The following is a 24,515-nucleotide window of genomic DNA, read 5'->3' as shown; positions in this document are numbered from 1 at the left end:
AGTAAATTGTGTGATTTCAGGAAAGCTAGGATTGATGTGGGTATAGAGATCAGTTTTCTAGTTGAGATTTATTTACCTGGGGTTATTCAGATTATTACCACAGAATAAAAGATAATTAAAAAATGATTTGCTGAGGCTTAGATTCATCCAGTGGTTGGAGGAAAGAGAAATACACCTGCCAGACCTTTACCTCTGTGGGCTGAGTACCTCCTGTATCAGATTCCCCAGGACGTATAAGATTCATACCTTGGGAGTGAAGCATTTTTAACAAAATCCCCCCAGGTTATATTCAGCACACTGAAGGTTGAGAGTCACCACTGTGGAGAAATAGGAGCTTAATAGCAGAATAGCCTTGCTCCCCAGTACCAAACAGTCTAGCTCATAAAACTTAATCTACTAATAGTGAAAATTTTGAAGTAGCAGGCCCTGCTGAATGACACATTAGAGAAGATTAGTAGGGAAAATGAAAGCTAAGTTTTCATTGATAGCTCTCCCATTTGCATAAAACAGTCCCAAAGTTCAGATGCTTTTTCTTGACTCCAAATATGCCAGTATTGGCCAAAAGCCCGGGATGGGTATGTATTTGCCTGGTGATTATGGTGAAATTGTCTTTGATGCTGTAAAGATTATTGGCTTGAAGGCTTGGAGAGTAATTAACTGCATATCCATTGTGTTAATGTATTCAGTGAGGTCTGAAATGCATTTGTTGTAGAAGTCAAATCCAAAAGAACGCTGATGACTCCTCTGGACTTAATAGGAGCTTTAATGTGAAGAAAGCTTAAAGAACATACTTCTATGAAGGACTGCTTACTCCTTAGATTCTATTGTTATGTATTTGGTACTCATTCCAATTTGAGAGGTTTTTCCTCCCAAATTGAATTACCATATCTTTCACTGTGTACATCTCGCTGCAGTCTCCTGTGTTTAATATTTCTACTTGCTAATGAAACACCGAGCTCTTTGTTCATATACTTGTGATTCCAAGAACGTGGGGACCTGCTGCCCTGCTGTTTTTGCACAGAGTGGCTCACACCAATAACCGAGTCTTAGAAATTGACCATCTGAGAGAGTTCCAGCATTCAAAATGAAATCATTATTTTGAGTATCTAATACTAAGATACCTGGCTGTCTTATCTTTCTTACTGCACCTCTGTCACTAAGTCTCAAAGCCTGGAGGCAGGAGCACCAGGGACTCCATATGTACCTGGAAAGCTGGAGAGAAGCTTGACCTTATATTGCAAGAGACAAATTCTAGAGTGAAATGAATGTAAAATAAGCTGAATGTTATAAGCAACACAAGAACATAAATTAAAATTCAGCCCATCAAATACTTCTAGATCAACTTGTTATAGTTTTAATATGGGGCAGAAAGGCACTAAAACTGGCCACGGACAGTGCCCAAATAATTTTCTGGTCACTGTCTGAGTTCTTCACCCGTGTGCACAAGTGCAAGAACTCAGGTTCAGAGAACAACAATAATGGGATTTATTTAACAAGCCAGGGAAAACAAAGAGTTACAGAGGCCACAAATGGCCATTTACTTCACCCTCTGCAGTGTCCAGTGTTTTAAGGTCCTGTATGCAAAAGCTCCCAACCAGACTATCGGCCGGGATTCAACTCATGAAGACAGCAGAAGACACAACAGGAGATGCTCCTGCAACTCCCCAGATGTGCCAGCACAGCACCAGACAATCAACACTCAAAACAGCAGCTACAGCAGCGGAACAATCCGACAGACAAACCACACTCAAGCAGCTCAGGCTCAGCGAGGCAACCAGCTCTGGGTCTTCGCTTTCCCTGCCAAACTATTACAGAAGCAAAACTGGAAACAGTTTCAGTCACTCAGCTACTTGCAAAGCTTCTGAACTTTTCTCTTCTAAGTTTGGCTGCTGGAAGCTTCTTCATGTCCTTCAGAGGCCCGCAACAACCTTCTAGATCAGCAGAATGGGGGCAAAAATGGTTGACCCCGGAATCCTTGAAGATCCAAAAATGTTGAAATCCCAAATGCTGAATCCTGGGGGCTGCTTCTGCAGTCCCTTATAGTTCTTATCAGAGCCTCCACCCCCACCAGTACTTGTTCATATTTCACCTGGGGCTATTCACCTCACTAGCACCCCCTCCAGGGAGTGCCACCTGTAATAGTCTTTGGCTTCAGCCCTCTGTTAGAGTTTTACAGTAGATGGTCTATTGAATATTTTAAAAAACAGTTGCCCTATATTCACATGGATTTACATATTCCTATAGGTCTTCTACTTGGTACCTGTAGCATTTTCAATTGGTGTCATTGCAATTTTCAAGTTACCTGCCTTCTACAGTGAAAACAACCTAGGCGCTGTATCTCTCCTACTTCTGCTATTTGGGTAAGCTGCAGTAAAAGAATGAACAGAATTAATTGCTCTTCGACACAAGCAGGATTGAAATCTCATTAGCTAATTTATAATCATCTTGGGGTTTCATTAGCCATGAGTGATGGCTAATAATACTTTACACTTGCTAGTCCACAGTTTTCAAAGTATATACTTCTGAAAATTAACATTGTTATTAATAGCAATACCTATCATTAATGAGCACTTACTGGATGTCAAGTGTCATACTTAGCAATTAAAAATGTAATTTAATTTACATAATACTGGGGGGTTTGGAATCATCAGAAAAATGTATATGCATGTTTGAATTTATAATTGACAAATATAAGTGTGTATCATATATAGTATATTCATGCATATTTTTCATTATATTTTTACAGATGTCTAAGTACACACAAAATATTATTTGTTATTAGGTAATAGAAGTTGACATAATCAATTGTTAACGTGGTATTCTTTCTGTCCTGACTGTGGGTAAGACTCACTTAGTTAGCACTTGTGGCTGATAAAAGATCTTGCTGCCTCTAGTTCTATTTCATTAACCAAGAGGTTGCTCAGATTTTTTCTGAAAAAAGGATAACCAAGTTCTAAGCATGTTCTGTCTGCTTAGCTAGGCTACATAGTGTTGTTATTGCCCTTCAATTTTAAATCATAACATTTATATTGATTAAACTCATATTTCTAAGCAAAAAAAAAAAAAGGCCTTCCTGGGTGCAGTAATACTCTCTCAGAGGAATTAATTTGTAGTTGTATTGATATAAGACTACTCAGGGTTCCTTGAAAGAGAGACTTCTTTCTGTCATTTACAAAAACATCTTTGAATGTTTTTGGTCAGAAAAAGGAATGAAAGTAAGATCTAGCTAGACTTGGCAACTCATCCATAACATTTATTTTTACTTCGGAACCCTATCTGAATTTTTAATTTATGTTTCTTTTATAAAGGAGACCAATTAAGAAGTAATTTTAACTCTTAGTATTATTAACATACAGATATGCTACATTTTCTTGGATGTACTTGCTGGCTGGGCTCTTCCATGAAACAGGAATGGCTTTCATCACTTATGTCTGCATCAACCTATTTTTTGGCATCAATTCCATTGTTTCCCTGTCGGTGGTATATTTTCTTTCTAAGGAAAAGCCTAATGACCCGGTAATGCCCTTTATTATTACTCTGCTAAACTTCAGTGTGTATCAAATGCATCAACATGTCCAAGGTGAAAAGATTTTCTGTATTTGGCACTCTTCAAGTAGAAGAGAGGAATTTCATTTGGTTTTATTAAGTTTAATAGAGGAGAAACAGCAGGCTATAAAAACTCTTTCTAAGCTTCATATTTGATAGGGCTTGAATGAGATGATGGAGAAAAAAATCAGATATTTTGTATGGCACTACTAAAATCATACAACCAATCATTCAGCTAAACCTTTTAGTCATTAACAAATTGTTACCGTATGTTAGTGACAAAAACAATGGCTTAGTCATATAACTGTGGATTTGAACATTCATAGAGTGAAAAAAAAACCCTAATTCATTCCTTTTCAATCATGTATTGGAGTCTACTTCATTGTAAGTATCACTTTCCATTCAGAGCTGACAATTATGATTAGAGAGAAGGGAAGCACTAACAGAACCAGGCAATTGAGTGAAAGAATAGAGAGGAAATGAAGAGAACTGAGGAACAGAGAAGCATACTTCAGGAGGAAAAAGAAAATTCATGAGGTGCCAGTGGTTGACCCTAAGTGCGGTGAATAACGTTAAAATGAGCCATTTGCTCCTCACTTAGATGGGTCATTTCTTCTTCCATTTCATCTCACTGCTTTAGTTCCTCTCCAAGTAGGAATTACCTTTGTGTCTGAAACTACTGTACTAACTAGCACCCTTACTCAGGCACCTGCCAATACTGTTATCAGACTCTTAGATGCTAGCTATTCCTGCATTCCTAGAGTGGGAGGCAGGTCTTGAAGTGATTCTGCCTCCAAGGTTTGGGCTCACCCTTCAAGAAAAATATTAACCTTTTCTATTTGTATTTTAGTAATAGATATCCACCATATCATTACAGTAAATATTTATATGTAAATTCAGTATATATGACACAATTACCAAACAAGATAAACCTCAGGTTCCAATATTTGTCTGTGTCTAGTTTTAAATTTTTGTTAATATTTTTCTAACGCTGAGTTTCACTTTTATTTCTCATATTTTAGACTTTAGAACTTATTTCTGAAACCCTCAAGCGCATTTTCCTGATTTTCCCACAATTTTGTTTTGGCTATGGTTTGATTGAACTTTCTCAACAACAATCAGTCCTAGACTTCTTAAAAGCCTATGGAGTGGAATATCCGAGTGAAACCTTTGAGATGAATAAACTAGGGGCCATGTTCGTGGCTTTGGTTGTTCAAGGCACCATGTTCTTTTTATTAAGACTCTTAATCAATGAATGGATAATAAAGAAACTCAGGTAAGTGCAATGAAAGCAAGTGTGGGCATCTATAACAGGACCTAAGGCAAAATATTCTGGGAGGGGTCAGTAGTGTAAGCATTTCCATTAATATTGTGCATGTGTTTTGCTCAAAAACTTTAAAAATTATATCACAATTCACCATTTCATTCAGTAAAGAGTTAATAATAATAATGAAAAGAGAAGCGCCAAGATAGTGGGAAAAAGCTTGGGGGCACATTTGAGAAGTGATTAGAACATAGAATAAATGTAATGAAAAAAGTAGAAGTTAAAGCATAGGGGAGGGGGGTGGGGGAGATTATGAAGTCTGTTGAATGCTTGACTAAAGATCAGTGGCTTACATTTTATTGAGCAAACAACCATCCATTTAAAGCTTTGATCAAATCGTAGTTTAGGAGATAAAATTTCATGGAGGTGGTATAAAGTGAAATGGAGGAGTCAGGGACCCCAAAGCCAGGTGAGGTTCCTGGAGACATGTAGGTAAGAGAGAGAGAAAATCTGTGATGGCAATGGAGGTAGAGGATGATCAATGACGAGGGTTCTAAGGCATTTCCAGGGCTAGGAGGCTGACTAAATGAGTGGTTCTTGGAATGTGGATGATTCAAATTAAACATCACAGTTGAAATCTCTGGGGATATCATTAAAAGAGATGGGGACCTTACAGGCAGACTTGAATTGATTTGTTAGGTTTTACATTTGGTTTGGTTTGCTTTGCTTTGGAATTCATTAAGCAAGATACTGAGGTGTGTTTGAGACTCTGAGTTGTCTGTGCTGATAATCTTAGTATATTAGTTAGGTCCTATGTAAGACACTCACAGTATAGAGAATACAGAATAACATTCATATTATTGATGATAAAGAAGTAGAGCAGATTAAAGGTGATCATTGATTGTGGGCTTGTGATTCAGGGCTCATTGTTAGGAAGTAACTTTCAAACCCAAATTGAACTCTTAGTTATTAGAATCAGGATTCTAAATTGTAATAGCAGACCAGTAAGCATTTAAATCATGGAAAGCAAAAGCTTTTTCCCAAATGTCATAATGAATATGATGAAGAGTGTTCATGCCAATTTTAAAATTATTTGAGAAGCATAATGCAGAACAACTTTAAAACAAACCTGTGTATGGTAGTATACTTTCAGTGAACTGAAAATTGATTAAAACATTTCAAAATTGAGTGGTGCTATTTTGAAATCATTAATGCCAAATCATTGGGTCCATATTTTAGACTCTTCTTCAGAAAGTTTCATTCTTCACCTGTCATGGAGACTATAGATGAAGATGAAGACGTGCGGGCTGAGAGATTACGAGTTGAAAACGGTGCAGATGAATTTGACCTGGTCCAACTTCATCGTCTCACAAAGACCTACCAACTGATCCACAAAAAGATTGTAGCTGTAAACAATATCAGCATTGGGATACCTGCTGGGGAAGTAAGGAACAATGTTTTGTTTCTAATTGTCCTTTGTATTGGCATGATAGAGTGACAAGTAAACATCTTTTTGTCTCAATTATTTCTAGAAATATGAGAGTCAACCTCTGAATATCTTGGCACAGTCAATATGTAATATATCCTTGTGTTACTTTACCCTATAAGTATTTTATCTCTGGGCCGGGAGGATTCATCAGACAACAAATACTTAGCCCCTTCCCAAGCTACTGTTCACCCTGGAGTGAATTCTCAGAAAAAAGGCTGTACAGAGTGGAAACTTTTCATTTCTGGCCTCTTTAAAAGACAGCATAAGAAAACCAGTTGTCAGAATCGAGGTCCTAGAACTGCATCCATTTGTATTCCTGCCCATTCTCATAGAAGCAATATTAAAACAGCTTTGGAAGGAGAAAGAAAATGGGGGCATTTCCCTTAGCTTTCCAAGCACAGCTGCAAACTAAATGCATCAAATTTATTCGACAGCATAAAGAACTTATTGCTTCAGTTAGCTTATTCGGTAAAGTTGTGACTTTCTGTGAATAATGTGAAATCTATAAATATAATTACATTGTCAGTTTAGCACATCTTACTGGGGGGTATTTTATCATGTCATAGAGGTGTGCTGTAATATAACATGTGAATCAAGTCCTATGTATAAATACAAATGTTCAGATGGTTAAGGGAAAAAAGGTAATGTGAGTACCCACTTGTTTTAAAGATAAATTTTTACCAAATGCCAATAGAACATTACAATACCCATTAATAATATTTGTGATATATTTTTCTTGGTAATTTACTTCACCCAGGGAGAGGAGGGAGGAGAAATAATAGTAACACATGTGCTAACTGGTCTATATCTTTTTTCCTTTCCCAAACCAGTGCTTTGGGCTTCTTGGGGTGAATGGAGCAGGCAAGACCACCATCTTCAAGATGCTGACTGGTGATGTCATTCCTTCAAGTGGAAACATTCTGATCAGAAACAAGACTGGGTATGAAAAACTATTGCCTCAGTTTACCATGCACAAGATAATTGAATGAAGAAAATATAAAAATGAACTCTTTATGTTATTTTGTGGTTATATTCTTAAATCCTTGGGGAGAAAACAGCTATTCAAGCAAGTGGAAATTCTTAAATCCTCAAGGGTGACTAAAAATTAACTGTCTTTATCAGAATCACCAGTCACTGTGACCAAAATAGAGCTACCTTCTCAATATGTGTGGATTAGATAACTTTCAAAAGTCATCTTTTGAAACTCATCCATGTTTTTAATTCTCTCCATTCAGATCTCTGGGTCATGTTCACTCTCACAGCTCCTTGGTGGGCTACTGCCCTCAGGAAGATGCCTTAGATGACCTGGTAACAGTGGAAGAACATATGTATTTCTATGCCAGGGTGCATGGAATTCCAGAAAAAGATATTAAAGAAGTGAGTATAAGTATGAAAATTATTTCCTTTGAAAGTCATGATTGCATATATTTCTCACCTTCCTCCATCAAGGTCAAGTTGACATCTGGAAAACTCTGACATTTTTCTCCTGATGATGATAATGGATACAGTCATAGCTGACTATGTTTATTACATACACACATATAAATTCAGCTTTAGAAGTTCCTGGGCCTGTGTTTGATTAATTACCTTTTAACAGCTATCAGATCACACTTACCATAAGCTCTGGGTTGAGCATGGATTGATTTCTGTACATCCTTTAGTGTTCATTTAAGTATTGAAACATAGAATTGCCTGCAATTCTATAGGATCACTTCCATTTTGATTTTTTAATATGAGTTTGTACTAAAATAGATCACTTCCATTTTGATTTATTAATGTGTGTTTGTGCTTCACTGAAACTATTTGCCTTTTTAATGGAATGGCAAACCATCAGGACAGTTTCTATTTCAGCAAACCTGGAGACCTGTTGAAATCATCCCAGTATTCCACTATTTTCCAGGGCTATTTAAATACAGAAATAGCCACAAGAACCCATGATTCCAAAGTTAATACGCTAAAATTTTGACATAGGTCAGCTTTAAATAAACTTAAAGTCTTTTTGTGATAACTCACCTCTCAGTAAGAAGAAAGATGAAACAGTGACGACAATCAATGAGAAAGCTGCCTTGTGAAGGGTCGAATTCTTTTTTAGCTCTTTTAAGTTTTACAGGGAGAGTCTGTTTTAATGCAACAGAAAGAAAAATTTGCAGTGTAAACACACACACACACACACACACACACACACATACCCCTGGTGTGGGTGGGAGGTCAAATTCCATTTGAAAATGAGCCACCACAGAATTGCTTTTTTCTCTTTAAATGATTATTAATTTTAAGTAGACTTTTGAAAATAAAAATAAAAGCTATGTTGAGTTTAAATGTTTGAATATTTTTCAGGTATATACTTTTTCATTGTAAGACTTTCTTTTTACAGACAGCTTCTTTTACATGTATTTCTTTAAGAGTTTTTGGCAGGAGAACATCAACCTAACTTTTGCTTTTATGTCCACAGACTGTTTATAAACTCCTTAGGAGACTTCACCTGATGCCCTACAAGGACAGAGCCACCTCTATGTGCAGTTATGGCACGAAAAGAAAATTATCCACCGCACTGGCCTTGATAGGGAAACCTTCCATTTTACTGCTGGTGAGAGAATAATTATAAAAAAGGCTACTATATAATTGGAACCATATAGCCTTTCATTACCTAATATTTTTTAGGGTCTCACTATATGCTGGCTATTTTGCAAAGCACTCTTTTTTTATTTAAATAACATTGGTCTGCAACACTGTATTTAGAGGTACAAGATCACACCCCCTCAGATGTGATCTACCTCTATGGGTAGAGGTACTCATAGACCTCTACCATAGACCATTAGACACCCTCAACACTTTGCTCTCTACCCTCCCTTTCCCTCTGGTTGGCCCAATTCTACAATCAGATTTCTAGGATTTGTTATTGGTTAGATTTTATAGCTGAGTAGTATTCCATTATTTATATATGCTACTTTAAACAAAGTATATACATATCTTCTTAATGCATTCATCTATCTTTGGCACTTAATTTGTTTCCATAATTTGACTATCATACATAGTGCTGCATTGAACATGAGAGTGAATATACCCCTTCAAACTATATTCTTCCTAGGAGTGAACAGTTGAAGTAATTTATATATATCAAATAATTTGTTACCCAACAATAGGCCCTCCAAAATGTTTTTGTCAGTTTCAAAGGAAACAGTTGGTAAGGGAATGGAAGTAATTGAAACAAATTCAGGCTATTTGATTAAATAAAATTGTGAGCTGGAGTAGAATTCAATCCCCAGTTATTGAAAAAAAATTTTATTAGTAATTGATCTGGTGAACTAACATATTTTTTGTCTTCTACTAAGGAGGGAAGACACATTTTAAGATAAAGTATTATGCGAAAATTTTATCTCTTAGTTACTTAAAAATATGAATTGCCAGCTTGGGATATCATTGACAATATGCCCTTCTGTTTTAGCTGAACTTTTAGAAGCAAGAAGTGTATTACGTACACATATAAGTTTTGGTTTGCAGCTAGAAAATTAAATTGATTACCTGGAAGTATAAATTGCATGTAGTGGTGATAGAGCATTTTGCCCCACACACCAAAAAAAAAGTGTTTATTTATTTCAAAGAAACAAGCCTTTTGAAAAAAATCCCCTTCCAAATTCTGAAAGAGCCTTACCTATAGGCAATAAAAATCCAGTTATAAATCATCACATTATTCCAGGGATTAAATCATACAAAGGATCAAGTTACTGAAACTATCCAGATAGATTGATACATAACCTTTGTTTTTATATCAGAAGTTTATAATGCATTATATCCCTGGTAATGGATGTTTATATATATATATATAATATATTATACATACATTATATATATATATATACACACACACGTACATTATATATAAGCATCCACTGCTAGGGATAGAAGTATTTTTATATGTATAACCATATATGTGTGTTGCCATATATATTACCATATATATATTACCATATATATGTAATATATTAATTTTTACCTAATCTCTACCTATAATTTGTTTTCAAAAATCATCTGTCAGGTGCTATTATTTCTTGTTTAGATTATCTGTTGCTACATTTTATTTATTTATTTATTTATTTTTTTAATAGAGGCATGTTTTATTTATTTATTTATTTATTTGTTTGTTTGTTTGTTTATACATGCACTGGGTACAGTCAGAAGCGCGGGAGGGTGAGAGAATTCACCAGAGCCAGAGCGGGGAGCAGAGCAGGCAGAAGGAGCGAAGTACACTGCTGAGGGGAGCAGCGGGCTGCAGGAGAGGTCTGCGCGCCATGTGGGACCCTCCTCCTGTGGCCGGGGAGCAGCGGGGAGGCCCTGTTGCTACATTTTAATATTCTGTCTCAACAATTTTTTAAAACATCATTTACTTTAAAATATAATTTACATCTTTTTACTTGGCAATTTCAGCAAATCTTATTTTTATTTCCCCAAGGAGTATTAAATTTCAATTAATGACATTAAACTAAAAAAGACTCCTCAAACAAATTAACTGAAAAACTAAATTGTGTTTTGCCTGCTTCAGAAAGCATATTATCACAGCCACAATTCTGCTTTCAGGAGGAAGGTAGCAATTTTGTTGATGTAGCTGCAAATATATATGTGACAATGTAATATTAAATGTAAAACTCTCCTTTGTCAGTAATTGAAGCAGAATTTTTTTCCCAAAGATATATAAGAGACAAGTATAAAGTAACAAAGTATCAACTTCACTGAGACACTTTTTTAAACAGATTGACAATTTTAAATGATTAATTTTGAGCTATCTGACAGCAGCAGAAAGAAGCCTATTAAGTATAAAACAAGTTAGTCACAGAACTTCACAAAGTGATTTCTGTTCGAAGCAAGTGAGACACAATGATTCATGTAAAGAACCTCATCAAAAATTAATTAATTTGATAAATTTTTCTTGTAACTTTCTATTAAGGATGAGCCAAGCTCTGGGATGGATCCTAAATCAAAACGGCACCTCTGGAAGATCATTTCAGAAGAAGTACAGAACAAATGTTCCGTCATCCTCACGTCTCACAGGTAAACCAAGTGTGGGACCTTTGGAGTCAGGTGACCCCATCTTAGGATGATAGATCAGAAAAGCTGACCCATGTAATGCCAGTTGATAATGAGTGCCCACAAGTGGATTAAAATATTTATGTTTATGGTTGTAGGAGTAAATCAGGCGGGCTTCATGGTGAGCACACAGCTCCTGTGATAGCAAAGGACCCATATAATTTTTTTAATCCAATTTCTTATGCCCTGTGGCCCTTTTAACTCAGCTGTGACCTCCCATTACCTATATGGAGTCAATGTCCCACAGGCTCTGGTCCCACTTAGATTTCATCTCTCCTGCACCTTGCTCACTCCCTTAAGGCTCAGAATTCTTAGCTAGTATGCAAGGCTTTTTATTATCGATATTGCCATCTGTTTTTCCTATGGCAACTTCTCCTCTCAGTCAATCTGAATGACTCATGGCATTGACAATCACTGCTCTTTCTTTGGCTGTGTTTTCTACCGGAAATGTTGTCTTCACAAATATCTCTAAAGTCTAATCTCACCAGTCCTCTTCAGAGCCACAGGTCTCCTCCCTAGAAGGAGCCTTCTAATCAGTTAAGCAAAAAAAAAACAACTGTGAAGCTTTTTACCTGTGCCTTTCTTGGTCTGGTGTTAAGTTGGTCCTTTCATTGAATTGTCATGTTGTACAAAAAGTACTAGATTTATACTAATAGATAACTCAGACATGTGTAGATATCCTGGCTTCTAGAGCCTCTCATTTACTTTCTATTCATGTTTGTGTTAAAATGTACAAGGTGACAACTAAAAACTCCTCCACTTGTCATACTTCATGAAACGAGAGGTTATATCATCAGCTTGACCACTTAGAAATTCAAAAATATGAAAACCACCTGAATTTAAAGTATGAGGCATAATGAATAAAGCCCAGCATCATTTTGGAATAATTCCTTAGGAAACAAAGGTCTTAACTCAGAGATTGAAGAGCTTAAAACAAATACTATGTTTGCTAGAAAGGGTATTCCAGGTCCAAGAGATAGCCTCAAGTTTAAGAAAGAAAAAATAATAATAAACCCTATATGAATATGCTTAATTTATATTTTAAAAGATTTTTCTCATTCTTGAAGGGAAAAGACATCTTAAGGGACTAAAACAATACTTCTAAGGTGTCATAATCAAAGAGTTTCAGCTTAACTTCCTGAGCTTAACCCACATTTTTCTGTGCCCACATTGCTGTGATTTTTTTCTTTCAGCATGGAAGAATGTGAAGCGCTCTGTACCAGGCTGGCCATTATGGTGAATGGAAGGTTCCAATGCATTGGATCTTTGCAGCATATAAAGAGCAGGTGAAGAGCAAATGCATTGTTAATATCTGGTGTAGGATAGTCAATCGAATGGTATTGTACTTGCCTTCAAGAATTTTCTCAGCAGTAAAAAGTAGTACAATTGGAATGGAGAAGATAATCATTGGCTCAACTCAGTGTTAAATTATCTTACTGAAGGTTGGATGTATTTTTAGTTCAAAAATCTAGAGGGCCTAAAAGCTTTTACAAAAATGTAATCCACTGTGAAAATATAAAGGAAGCAGTTTCAAGAGTTCACTCAATCACAAATTAGACCATGAGAAGTCCATGAAGGCACAGGTTTTTATCAAGCATGTTTGTCAGACTTTCAGTAAACTAGTTAGCATTCTTACCGCATTCAAAACCTTTAAATGAAGAACAAACACATTGGGGAAATATGCATAAATATCATACCATCAAATTACAATTAATATCTTGTATTTGCCTGAATGCTTATGGTAATCTTCAAACTTCAGGGAGCTACATATATACTTTTACCTGTACACTAATTTGGTTTTCTTTTAAGAAAGTTTTAACTGAGAGTTAAATAAGGTGAAAGGGTCTTGGTATGTCGATCCTAGAGGTCCATTGTGACTTCTTTACAAACTATTTTTGGTGCAGACACTTAATTGGTATTCTGATTCATTTTTAAAACTCTATTATTGGCTTTAATTTCTACTATTAACACCAAATCTCTAATAACTTGCCTCTCAAGATCTTGTTTGCTTAAAATTAAAAATTGTTTAATTCCAGAATTTGACATCAATTGCCAATTCCTAGTGTCAAGGAAAGCCAAGATTTTTATGTTCTTTCTAACATAGCTTTTTCTAGAGTTCAAATTTTTATAATAGCAGAAATAAATTAAAAGTAATAGCAATGCACTATTTTCAGTTTGCAACATACCCTGAACTTTTATGGCAAAATGACAGTCTTTATATAAGAAAGGGGAGTATAGTGATCGGCTTGGGGCCTGTTTCATTATCTGGAATTTCAAGGGAGCTATTTCAGCAAAATGTAACTCAGGTCATATTTTGCACTTTTTCTTTCTAGGTTTGGACGAGGGTTTACTGTCAAGGTTCATGTGAAGAATACCAGAGTGAGCATGGAGGCCCTGACAAGGTTCATGCAGCTACATTTTCCCAAAACGTACTTAAAAGTAAGACATTGACCTAGTATCATAATCTGGTATCATAGTAGATGTTTACCAGTTTCAAGTTAATCATTGCCTTATGACTAATCTTAATACGTTTATTAGTTGAAGATGCATAAGATATTCTGAAGTACACTTACCTTGATCTTAGCCAAAAGGCCGAGAATCAATCTGAAGCACACTTGGTAGGAACAAAGAGAATCAACGGACTAGTTATATATATTTTATAACATTTGTTATGTGTTTAAAAGTAACAGTCCTTTTGCCAACTTTGATGTATTCTTTCTCACAAAAGCTTGATGACCATATTGTGTTAGTTTTTAAATTGGATACATTACTAGTTTATTAGTTATATGTGTTAGGGAGCTGATGATGGAGGACATTTCTCCTTAGAAAAAAATACAGTTTCAGAATGTCACATCTAGAAGAGATTATATCTCCTTCATTTTCCTCATTTAAAAGCTAAACCAACAAAAGTTTAAGTAGAACTGCTTGAAAATTAAATTCTCAAGTCCCACAATAATTGAAACACTGTTCAATTAATTTCACCTTAAATCTATATATATCCACAGGACCAAGACACACAGACATAGGGGTATATCCCTCGCGTGGTTCATATAGATCTCACATAGCACATAAAATAGATGTACATGACAGAAAGGTTATTGTCTGAGCCCCATTTTTCTCATTTATAAATTGGAATAATGACATCTACTTTACCAGATTGGTATGAGAACAAAATAATAAAATGTTCATAGGGTACTTCATAAACTATAAGATACCATATTAACATGAAGTGATTTTAGAGAGCAAAATAGAGGGAATTTTTTAAAACAATTTTTTTATCTTTACAAAACAACTTTGCCTCAACCTCCCAAAACTTGGCCAACTTCTCCAGGAAATAATCACTTTTATGATTCTTATCAACATCCATTTTCTATCATCTACCTTAAAATCAAATTTGGAAATTAAAGGACATTTTTCTTGCACAAATTACATTACTCAGAGTACTTGTTCTTTCAGTGAAATTCTGAGTTGAAATCTGTGTTCATTCACTAGGATCAGATTACATTCACCTTGGTCTGCTCCACATGGGACCCGGGCCACACGAGGCAAATGCAGTGATGACAAAAGTGTGATTTCTTTCCACACAATTCTTTACAAGTGTGTGATGGTTTCTAGATATCTAGGAAGGAAATCACAAGGACAACAAATTTGGGACTAAAATAAGTAAGATGGCCTTTTGTGAGACAGGTGTGATGCAAACACAAGTCAATGAGAGGATTAGGCCATGAGCAGAGGGCTGATAAGAGGGCATTCCAGAACAGAAAGTCTTGCATACCCAAGTGAAACACAGTCATGATCTGATCATAAAGGTTTCAGGGGAAGATTCTGGAGTAAGAAAACATCCTGATCAAACTGACTTTTAAGACTATCTTGGGGCCACCCTGGTAGTGCAGGCAGTTAAGCGCAGTGCTGTGAACCTGTCTGCAGCCTCTGCAGCACGGGTTCGATCCCGGCTAGCCAGAGAGATACCCACATGGCGCTGCAGACCTCTCCTGTCTCACCCGCTGCTCTCCTCAGCAGTGTATTTCGTCAGTCTGCCTGTTCTGTTGCCCGCTCTGTCTCTGGTGCATCCTCTCACCCTCCCGCACATCCGGCCTGTATCCTGTATGCATGAATAAATAAATCTTAAAAAAAAAAAAAAAAGACTATCTTGCAGCAGTCCTCCTGCCCACCTGTCCCCATGCAGGTGCCCCTTTTCACCAACCCTCTCCCTCTACAGGGCAGCAGCCTTCCTGCCTGCCTGTGACCTGTACTGTGCCAGGGCTTCTCTTCACTGACCTCCCTCAGCAGAGGCAGCTCTCCTCAAGGCCACCTACCTGCAACCATGCAGGCCTCTCTTAGCAAACCTGGCCCTTTCAAGGCAGCCCTTTCTGCGTGTTTGTGTCTATGCAGCGTCCTTTATTCTTCTCTCCCTTTTATAATAAACCTGCCCGTTGCATATGAAAAAAAAAAAAAGAAAGAAAGACTATCTTAGCTATCTCATGCTAGAATATGTGAGTGTAGATGGTTTCTAGGCTTCTGAAAAGGCTGTGGCAGTAAATCAGATGTGGAATGAGGAACATCAGGTTAATAATACTCATGGTGCAAAATAGAGATGAAGTTAAACTTGAGAGTTATTTTAGAGGAAATATAAATAGGATATGGTAATGATTAAACAGGCAGAAAAGCAAGGTGTTAAAGATGCTCCAAGGAAGTAAGAATAGATTACTAGGTAGAGGGTGATCCTATGGACTAAAATTAAGAAATCAAAGACTGGAAAGTGAGTTGAGAAACGACATGACATTATTTGAATAAAGTTTCTCTTAAACTTTGAAATCTAACTTCTTTAGCCAATATAAATTAGTTTTTTTAAAAACAAGCCTCACATAAAAATAAAATATCTAGAAGTGGGATTAAGTTTTGAGAAAACATATATGACCTAAGCATAATCTGACATTGGAATACCATTCCCCGATACCTTTTTTCTTGGCAAGACTGTAATAAATTTTTAAGAGCACATGAATGTAGACTGCTTTGGAATTTTCATTATCTTTTTAATTTGTTTTCTTTTTGACATTCATAAAACTTTTCATCTCATCTTTGCAAGCTGTTAGGTTCAGAACATACATGTTATTTACACATCATTTTCAGTGGAATAAATTTCTGTATTTTCCTCAGCTCTCAGGCACATTATCTCTAGTCAAGTATTACCTGACATTGCAAAGTATTTTTTTTGCCTTTGGTTCCCACAGGATCAGCATCTCAGCATGCTAGAGTATCATGTACCAGTCACCGCAGGAGGAGTAGCAAACATATTTGATCTGCTGGAAACTAACAAGACTGCTTTAAATATCACAAATTTCTTAGTGAGTCAGACGACTCTGGAAGAGGTAAGCTGGCTACCATTATCCTTATGCACAATTCACAGATTAACTTTTACACACTTTGATTATTTCTTTTTAATAACATTCAATTTGTTTCTAACTGAGGTAATATCTCATATTGCACCTGAAAAACATAGTTGCATTTGTTCCTAACTGCATTGGGGATGTTAGGGGAAAATGTGAAAATCATTAGATAGTTTGTAATGGAGTTTTTTTTCCTACTATAAAACATCTATATTAAGTGACAAAACATGGTATTCTCCTATACAACAAATAGCTGTTAACACTTTCTTTACTTTTACTTTGGTAGGTTTTATAAATAACATTTCTATTGATTGACTCCCTGGATTAGGTAGAATGAGGGTATCTAGGAGAGTTTGACACCAGATGTTTAGATCTACTAGATTCAGGCTACCAAGGTAGCCTGATAAATGCAGAATTATTTCATTTAACTTGTATCATTTGTCTTACTTATATTTATTGTTTAAAGATGTGTTTTATTTATTTACACATACAAGAACTGGAGTGTAGGCCAGAGGTGTTGGGGATGAGAGGATTCACCAGAGACAGAGTGGATAACAGAACATGTGGATGTACTGAAATACACCACTGAGGGGAGCAGCGGGTGAGACAGGAAAGGTCTGCTGCGCCATGTGGGTTAGCACTCAGGCTTCAGTGGCTGGCAACAGCTTGATAGCACTGAGAATTTAACCCCTGCACCACCAGGGAGGCCCCTGTCTTAATTATATTTATATTCTATAACTTGAGGCTTCAGGGGTCATTCTCTATCGAATTTGCACTGTTTTAATTTTTTACAGTTCAACCAACCTGTTGTATACAATATTTGATTGTATCAGTCATTACAATGGGTCTAAAAGTAAGGCTTTAAGAGCCTCTGAATCAACCTGTGGTTCTGCATTTTGTGGACAAAATTTGTAGGGCTTGAGACAATTATGGCTTTGCCAACACATAAGATTTAACCTTTGCTTATAACCCACTGTCAGCACCATGTCTGGCACAAAATGGACTCTTGATAGTTTGGGGAAGAATCTACTATTAGACTTCATGATTTTAAACATGAAGATGTGTTTATGAAGTAAATGCCTTATTGAACATGGGGGAGGGGCTGTACAATTTTAGTGCATTTACTGTTGAAACTAGTGAAATTTCTCTCAATATCATCATATTTACATTGATGAGTTTGGCTTGGGCCCCTTGTTTATATGTGATAGAGATATTGATGTAGATCATGTAGTTACAGATAAGTGGCTATAGATAACATTTATAGCTTTTGATGAATATTACATGTATAAATACAGGAATAGTTGTAGATAGAAGTATCATTTTCAAAACCCAGATAAATTTGAATATCTAAAGGAAAGACTCCTCTTAAGAGTAAATATATAAATATATGGGGCCATGCCCTTGTGCAATCTAGTTTTCTTTTTATTTGTTTTCCCCTGTGTGCATGTGTGTGTGCATGTATGTGTGTGTGTGAAAAAGAGAGAGAGAATTAACCTTATTTCTTCCTTTGATCTACCGAGTACTAATGACTTTATTTCCCTTAAAAACTCAGGTTTTTATCAACTTTGCCAAAGACCAAAAGTCCTATGAAACTGCTGATACCAGCAGCCAAGCTTCCACCATCAGCATTGACTCACAGGATGACCGGCTGTAGTTGTAGTACCTCCAGCAAACTCAATCTCAGCAAATGGCCAATGGCTTCATTTCGAGGAAGAGCCACAGAAGATACCACTTCCTCCAGATATCTTAATTTGAAAGTATTATATGTACGGAAAGTTGCAATTGTGTAAGAGACACAAGTAACTGTAAGTGGAAAGTTTTCTTTCTAAAGCCAGTGAACGTTGTTGCTACTGAAATGAATTCCTGTATACTTAACACTGTGAGCATGCTGATAGGTGTGCTGGCGATTCTTCTGAAGATGAATGTCTTAATTTATTACTTTCAATAAAAAGTCAGCTAAAAAGACATGGTTATTAGTAGTTGAAAGGAAAGAGTGGGGAAGAAAAATAAGGTAGTTTGGAGTAGGCAGAATTGGGTGAGCAAACAAAATCATTTATTTCCAGAAAATGTCAGAATAAGCATCATCGTAAATATACAAATATACTGTGATGTGTAAAGTGTGAAGGGCCAGATTAACATTGGCAGGAAGCAGTGGGCACAATGTCTACAATATATGCACATGTCATTTTCAGTACCTCTAAATACACGAGGACTTACTGAACACAATAATGTGCCTTTCTACAGGAATGCAATAGGATGGCTGTTTACCCTGGTGGTAAACAGAACTTAGACTTAGTCCTGCCATACTTGATGATAATAAGGCATGAGGCAAAGTAAGAAGCCAACTGCTCTTCAGGGGATGTGAGCGTGTCAGTTGGGTAGATACAATCCTGAAAACTGATCAAAAATTCATGTGCTGCTGGCAGACATTTTTTTTTTTAACTCCTACAAAATCCCTCATATTCTGGGTCACTCTGCAGAAACATTCCTGTGGAGAAAAAATGAATATGAAGATAATTTTTTAGCTAATTACCCAGCTGCCCCAGAATCACATGTATGGCTATAAGATAGAGTTCTTAATAATACTGAATTATGTGGCCCTTGGGGAAAGTGCTTTATGTAACGTGTGTATGTGTGCATGTATGTGTCTCTGTCTGTGTCTGTACAAGTGTGCCACCTTTGGCACAACTGTTTCTGTTTTGAAAATTAATAAACTTGAAGTTTAGAAAAAATAATTCATGAAGTCATTTCATTTGCCTGGGAAGAGTCAGGAACCTAAAAGTTGTAGTCATGTGGCCTAGAGGGTCCTGTGTCACCTGGCCCGTGCTTCCTTTACCCTCTTCCCCTTCATGCTTCCCTTACTCTTTCTGGTCTCCCTAAGCTGGCCTCTTTTCGGTGTTCCCAGTCCTTCCCATCTCCAGACTTCTGCATATGTTGTTTTCCTGGCTTGAACTGCTCTTCCTCACTCTTTGTGCCTAGCTAGCAGTCTTCAGAAGTGTTATTTTTCCTCAGAGAAACTTTCCTTCCCTATTTTTCCATCTCAATCCAGTCCCCCTGTTCTAATACTAGACTTCACTGTATCTCCAACTTTTCTGTAAGCACATGCATCATAATTTGTAATATATCCAGACTAACAATACACATCTCAGCAAATGGTAACAGTTTCCCTCAGAATAAAGCAAGTCTGTGTAGAGTATAATGGACAAGCCTTTTGGAGCAGAAGCTATAATTCTGAGAGCTCAGGTCTTCAGGAACCCAAATAACAAAAAGATGACCAGGTTCCATGAAGAAATTATGGGGTTTGTTTCTTGTTCATTGATTTTATTATTGTGGTGATGGTAGTTGGCTGTATGGCTGGTTGCTTGTTTGCTTCAGAACGATGGTAGAAAGGGAAGAAAGGCAAAGGAAGTAGCAGAAGGAAGCTATGAAATGAGTCTGGGGATTAAAGAGAAATGAACATCCAGTGAGAAAGCAGAGTGGCTGAAAGGCCTTTGAAAACCATTTTCATGTCCATTTCTGTGAACTGTCCTCATGATTCCTAATGCTTCATTAAAATGGGCCTCTTGCAAATGCTTTATGTGAACAAAAGTCTGGTGGAAATTAAGGAAGAGATGTGTTCATGTCTTTTTGTTTTTTTGCTATCGCTGCTGTTAATTAATTATATCAATTTGTTTGAGGTAACATTGGTTTCCAACACTGTACATGATCCAGGGGTGCAGTTCTCAACCTTTTCTAATCTGCTCTGAAAGAAGTGCAGAATAGTGACAGCTTTGCCAGAGAGAAGAAGCCTAGGCTCAGGAGCCCTGAGTTAGAGAAGCCCCAAGACCTCTGCTCAGTGGAACTGCTGACCCCACAGGAAGTGGCGATGGGGAGTCTCAGTCTACCTTATCTACCTCTCTGGAGGCCAAAACACTCAGCAGGACTCAGGACTATAGTCATTGCTCTTTATATGAATGTGCTTATAGTATTTCTCTCCTTCATTAGACACGAAGCTCTGTGAGGACAGAAGATCTGTTTGGTCTTCCTGGTTTCCCCACCAGCACCTATATGCACAATAAATATGTATGGCACTCAATAAATATGTGTTGGTTAAATGGATAAGTTAATCAGAAAGCAAAGAGAAGCTAGCATGATTGGTGGTGGAAACCAGGCAGCCTTATTGAGTTTAAATATCTGAAATGCAGAGAAATTATCCATGAGGCAGTTTATTCATGGAGAAGAGAAAGGTAAGATGATGCCTGATTCCCTATTATAGTGAATCCACTGGGATGGGAGGATTTGGGTCTCTTCTTTGGAATCAGAATTCTAATGCTTTGCTCTTGTACATTTCTGCACATTAATTTTTTTCTTTATACTTTTGTCTGTAAGGACATACTGTATAAGAATTTCATGCTCAATTTTTACATATAAATAAGAAACATATATGAAAAACTAATTGAGCCCACATCCCTTTAGGCTTCTCTGCAATAGAGAAAATGGTTTTAAAATCTCCAGTTCTCAGAGCAATGCCTGCAATCTGGATGATTGTGCCTAGCTAGCAGTCTTCAGAAGTGTTATTCTTCCTCAGAGAAACTTTCTTTCCCTATATTTCCACCTTAACCCAGTCCCCCTGTTCTAATACTGGACTTCACTGTAATTCCAACTTTTCTGTAAGCATCATAATTTGAATTACCATGAAGTACCAATCTGAATTACCATGGAAGATTGTGGCAATCTTCACCTATGAAACCTGACTTTCATAATGTTAGAACATTTGGTACAAAATCAGAACAATAGGAAAATGATATGTATAACTACCTTCTCCAAATCTGCTTGCTGGCTGACGGACCCATTCTTCTTCTTGAAGAGGACCATGTCCTAGAGCAAATGTCCTCTTAGGAAGGGGTCGGTGATGAACAGCTGGCATCCTCATACCCCTGCCAGCCCCGAGGAGCCCACTTGCTTCATTAATGTAAGTTTCTCTCAAAAGTTTCTATAAATATAATAACAGCCACCTAAAGGGGAATGATATTATTTTCTTTGGCATCATTTGTTACAAAGTTAATCCTACCATCCCCTTGCTTATAAACCCAGGCTAGTTTCTTATAATCTGTAGGATGAAATGCAGACTGTGTAAGTGGTCCTTAAAGTATCATAATCCAGTCCCCAAAACTTTCACTTCTCTTCCCCGTATAGTCCATGCTCCGACTTCAATAAACTTCTTGCTATTTCCAGTTATGTCAGATCTTTCCTTAGTTGTGCTACTTTGCTCTTACCTCTTGAAAGACCTCTTGCCTTTCTCCACTGAGATTTTATCTAGAAAATCCTATTCATCTTCATCACCATCCTTGTCAGGTGTCTTCTCTTTAAAGAAACCTTCCCAGAGAGATGCAAGCAGAGTTAATTGTTCTATCCTCAGTTAATAAAGCATTTGGTGCATGCCTCTGCAAAAGCATTTCCATGTTGCATTATAAATCATCTCTGCATCTTTTTCTCCTCTGACTATACTCTAAATTCCTTAAGAGTAGTGACCTATTTTTCCTTCATCATTGTGTCTCTCATGCCTAGTACAATCTTAACATACTGTTTTTGTGTTAGAAAACTCCCTATAATTTAACTGCTGGAGAAAAATATGCAGGTGACCAATATTTTAGATTAAAATGTTGATTCTGCATAAGCATGCCTTCATTCAAATGCATGCATTGGACATACTACTATGCCATTAACAGTAATGTCTAAAATGGCATGTGCCCAAAAAATTAAAATAAAAATACAATCTAAAATTAAATACTTTCACCAAAATAGAGTTGTGCCTAGTCACTCCTAGTACATAAATGAAAAAGCCAAGATAAGACATAGTTGTAGTTAAAATAACAGCAGTTATCACCCAGAATTTGTTGTGTGAAACACTGAGCCACTTCTTATAGTTTAATTCTCACAGAATACTTTTAACTGATTAGCCCTTTTTTATTGACCAGGACACTGAGGTTAGAAGAAAGTAATTCTCTTGCCCAGAATCATGAAAACTAAATTTGACTCCAAAGACTATATTGTGATGTAGGAGGAAAAAAAAAAAATATATATATATATATGTATGTATGTATGTATGTATGTATGTCAAATTAGATGCATAAATTCACTAATAATTCAGAGTGAGCTATATTTACATCTGTGTTGACCTGGCAAGGGGCCCACTGACACTGTTGGCCCTGGTTACTACCCTCTTAACTACCTCGGAACAGATCGCTGGCACAAATAAGAAGACTCTCCATGAATAATCATTTTCCCCAAGAAATGGTTAGGAAGGACCCTGACATTTCATTCTGTCCCCCTTAAAATTATTCATAGAAACCAACCATGTCAACTAGACATCCAAAGACTTACTAATGATATACATTAACTTTGACTCAAAAGTATTTACTTTTTATTTTTACTTCATGGGATTTTGTTGTTGTTTTAAATATAGCAGATAATTTTATTATTTTACTTTTTCTTTCCTTATATCTATCTCCATTCCTATGTTTTATTATTCCATTTAAATGGGGTTCCCAGCATAAGGAGTCAACTGCATGAGATGGTATGTGCCCCTCACCAAGTTATGTCCAGTATGGCTCTTTCAATGCCTCAAAGCAGATTTTTTTTAATTTATTTATTTTTTACACCATTGTTCATTTTTAAACAATATTTTCTTCCACCCAAGGTGTAGTCCCCATAGAATTTCCTTCACCAGTGCACCCATGCACCATCACCACTGTCCCCTGTGCTCCTCCCTGTCTCCCTCTGACCCCTCTCCCTCCTCCTCCCCTGCAGGATGTCTCTGATTTATAATTGTCTGTCAAAACAGATTTTTAATTTTCACTGTATGGGTCCTTTAGGAAGTCTTTAGTAAAAGAAAAAGTGCCTTCTTTTAAACTACTACTCTTGGCAACTCAGGAGCAGTGTAGGCAAAATCTTTCTCAAAGACACAAGTTCTAATAACCAGCCCAGAAGAAACATTAAGTACTAAGAGAAAAGTTTTCTTTACCTTTGTCTAAAACAATTCAATCACATAGTGAAGATAGTCACTAATTAAACATTATTAAAATGAAAAATTATAAACAAGATAGCCCAACCAATGAACATTAAAATTTAAACCTCTAGTTGTGGGCCTCCCCGGTGGCGCAGCAGTTGAGCGCTGGGTTGCGAGGCTACCCGCGGCCTCTGCGGTGCCGTTTTGATCCCCAGCTGCTCCCCGGCCACCAGAGAAGGGTCCCACATGGCACGCAGACCTCTCCTGCCGCCCGCTGCTCCCCTCAGCGGTGTGCTTCGGTCCTTCTGCCTGCTCTGCTCCCCGCTCTGGCTCTGGTGAATTCTCTCACCCTCCCGCACTTCTGACTGTACCCAGTGCATGTATAAAGAAACAAACAAACAAACAAACAAACAAACAAATAAATAAATAAAGCATGCCTTAATAAAAAAAAAAAAATTTAAACCTCTAGTTGTTACTCACTTCAGTATGTCCTTCTCAACCCTGTTCATCTGTTCTTGAGGATGATTTTTTCCTCCTCTGTTTAAGGTATTTGCCCTCTGTGGACTTTTGTTCACACTTATGCCACTAGTATTAGTCACAGAAGGTCAGACTTTGTATTTATTCTTCTTTTATCAATCACTTATAAACTAATATCAGCTGTAAACATGGATAATGTAAGGTATAAAATTCCATTTTTTTACACAGGAACTCTAGATGTATAAAATCATTTGAGCTTCTCAGCAACTCTGCGAAGAATCA

General features: G+C 36.9%; 1 protein-coding gene across 4 annotated transcripts in view; it reads left to right on the top strand.

The window, feature by feature from the left end:
- ABCA12 (ATP binding cassette subfamily A member 12) overlaps positions 1-19,477 on the top strand; it is a 286,187-nt gene extending 266,710 nt beyond the window's left edge. For all 4 annotated transcript variants that reach the window (XM_054700067.1, XM_054700066.1, XM_054700068.1 and 1 more), the window contains 12 exons: positions 2,245-2,360; positions 3,357-3,516; positions 4,569-4,822; positions 6,050-6,254; positions 7,130-7,239; positions 7,535-7,676; positions 8,752-8,886; positions 11,242-11,345; positions 12,575-12,667; positions 13,715-13,820; positions 16,613-16,750; positions 18,321-19,477. In XM_054700067.1, coding sequence (XP_054556042.1) covers positions 2,245-2,360; positions 3,357-3,516; positions 4,569-4,822; positions 6,050-6,254; positions 7,130-7,239; positions 7,535-7,676; positions 8,752-8,886; positions 11,242-11,345; positions 12,575-12,667; positions 13,715-13,820; positions 16,613-16,750; positions 18,321-18,422 — 1,665 coding nt within the window. In that variant the 3' untranslated portion in view covers positions 18,423-19,477. The remainder of the gene's footprint in view (positions 1-2,244; positions 2,361-3,356; positions 3,517-4,568; positions 4,823-6,049; positions 6,255-7,129; positions 7,240-7,534; positions 7,677-8,751; positions 8,887-11,241; positions 11,346-12,574; positions 12,668-13,714; positions 13,821-16,612; positions 16,751-18,320) is intronic.
- The last annotated feature ends 5,038 nt before the right edge of the window (positions 19,478-24,515 follow it).

This window comes from Talpa occidentalis, unplaced genomic scaffold, assembly GCF_014898055.3.
Source record: "Talpa occidentalis isolate TD23 unplaced genomic scaffold, MPIMG_talOcc4v2.1 talOcc4.3, whole genome shotgun sequence".
Classification (NCBI taxonomy): Eukaryota; Metazoa; Chordata; class Mammalia; order Eulipotyphla; family Talpidae; genus Talpa; species Talpa occidentalis.
The sequence above is the reverse complement of the archived record's forward strand: the minus strand, read 5'-3'. Positions and strand labels throughout refer to the sequence as shown.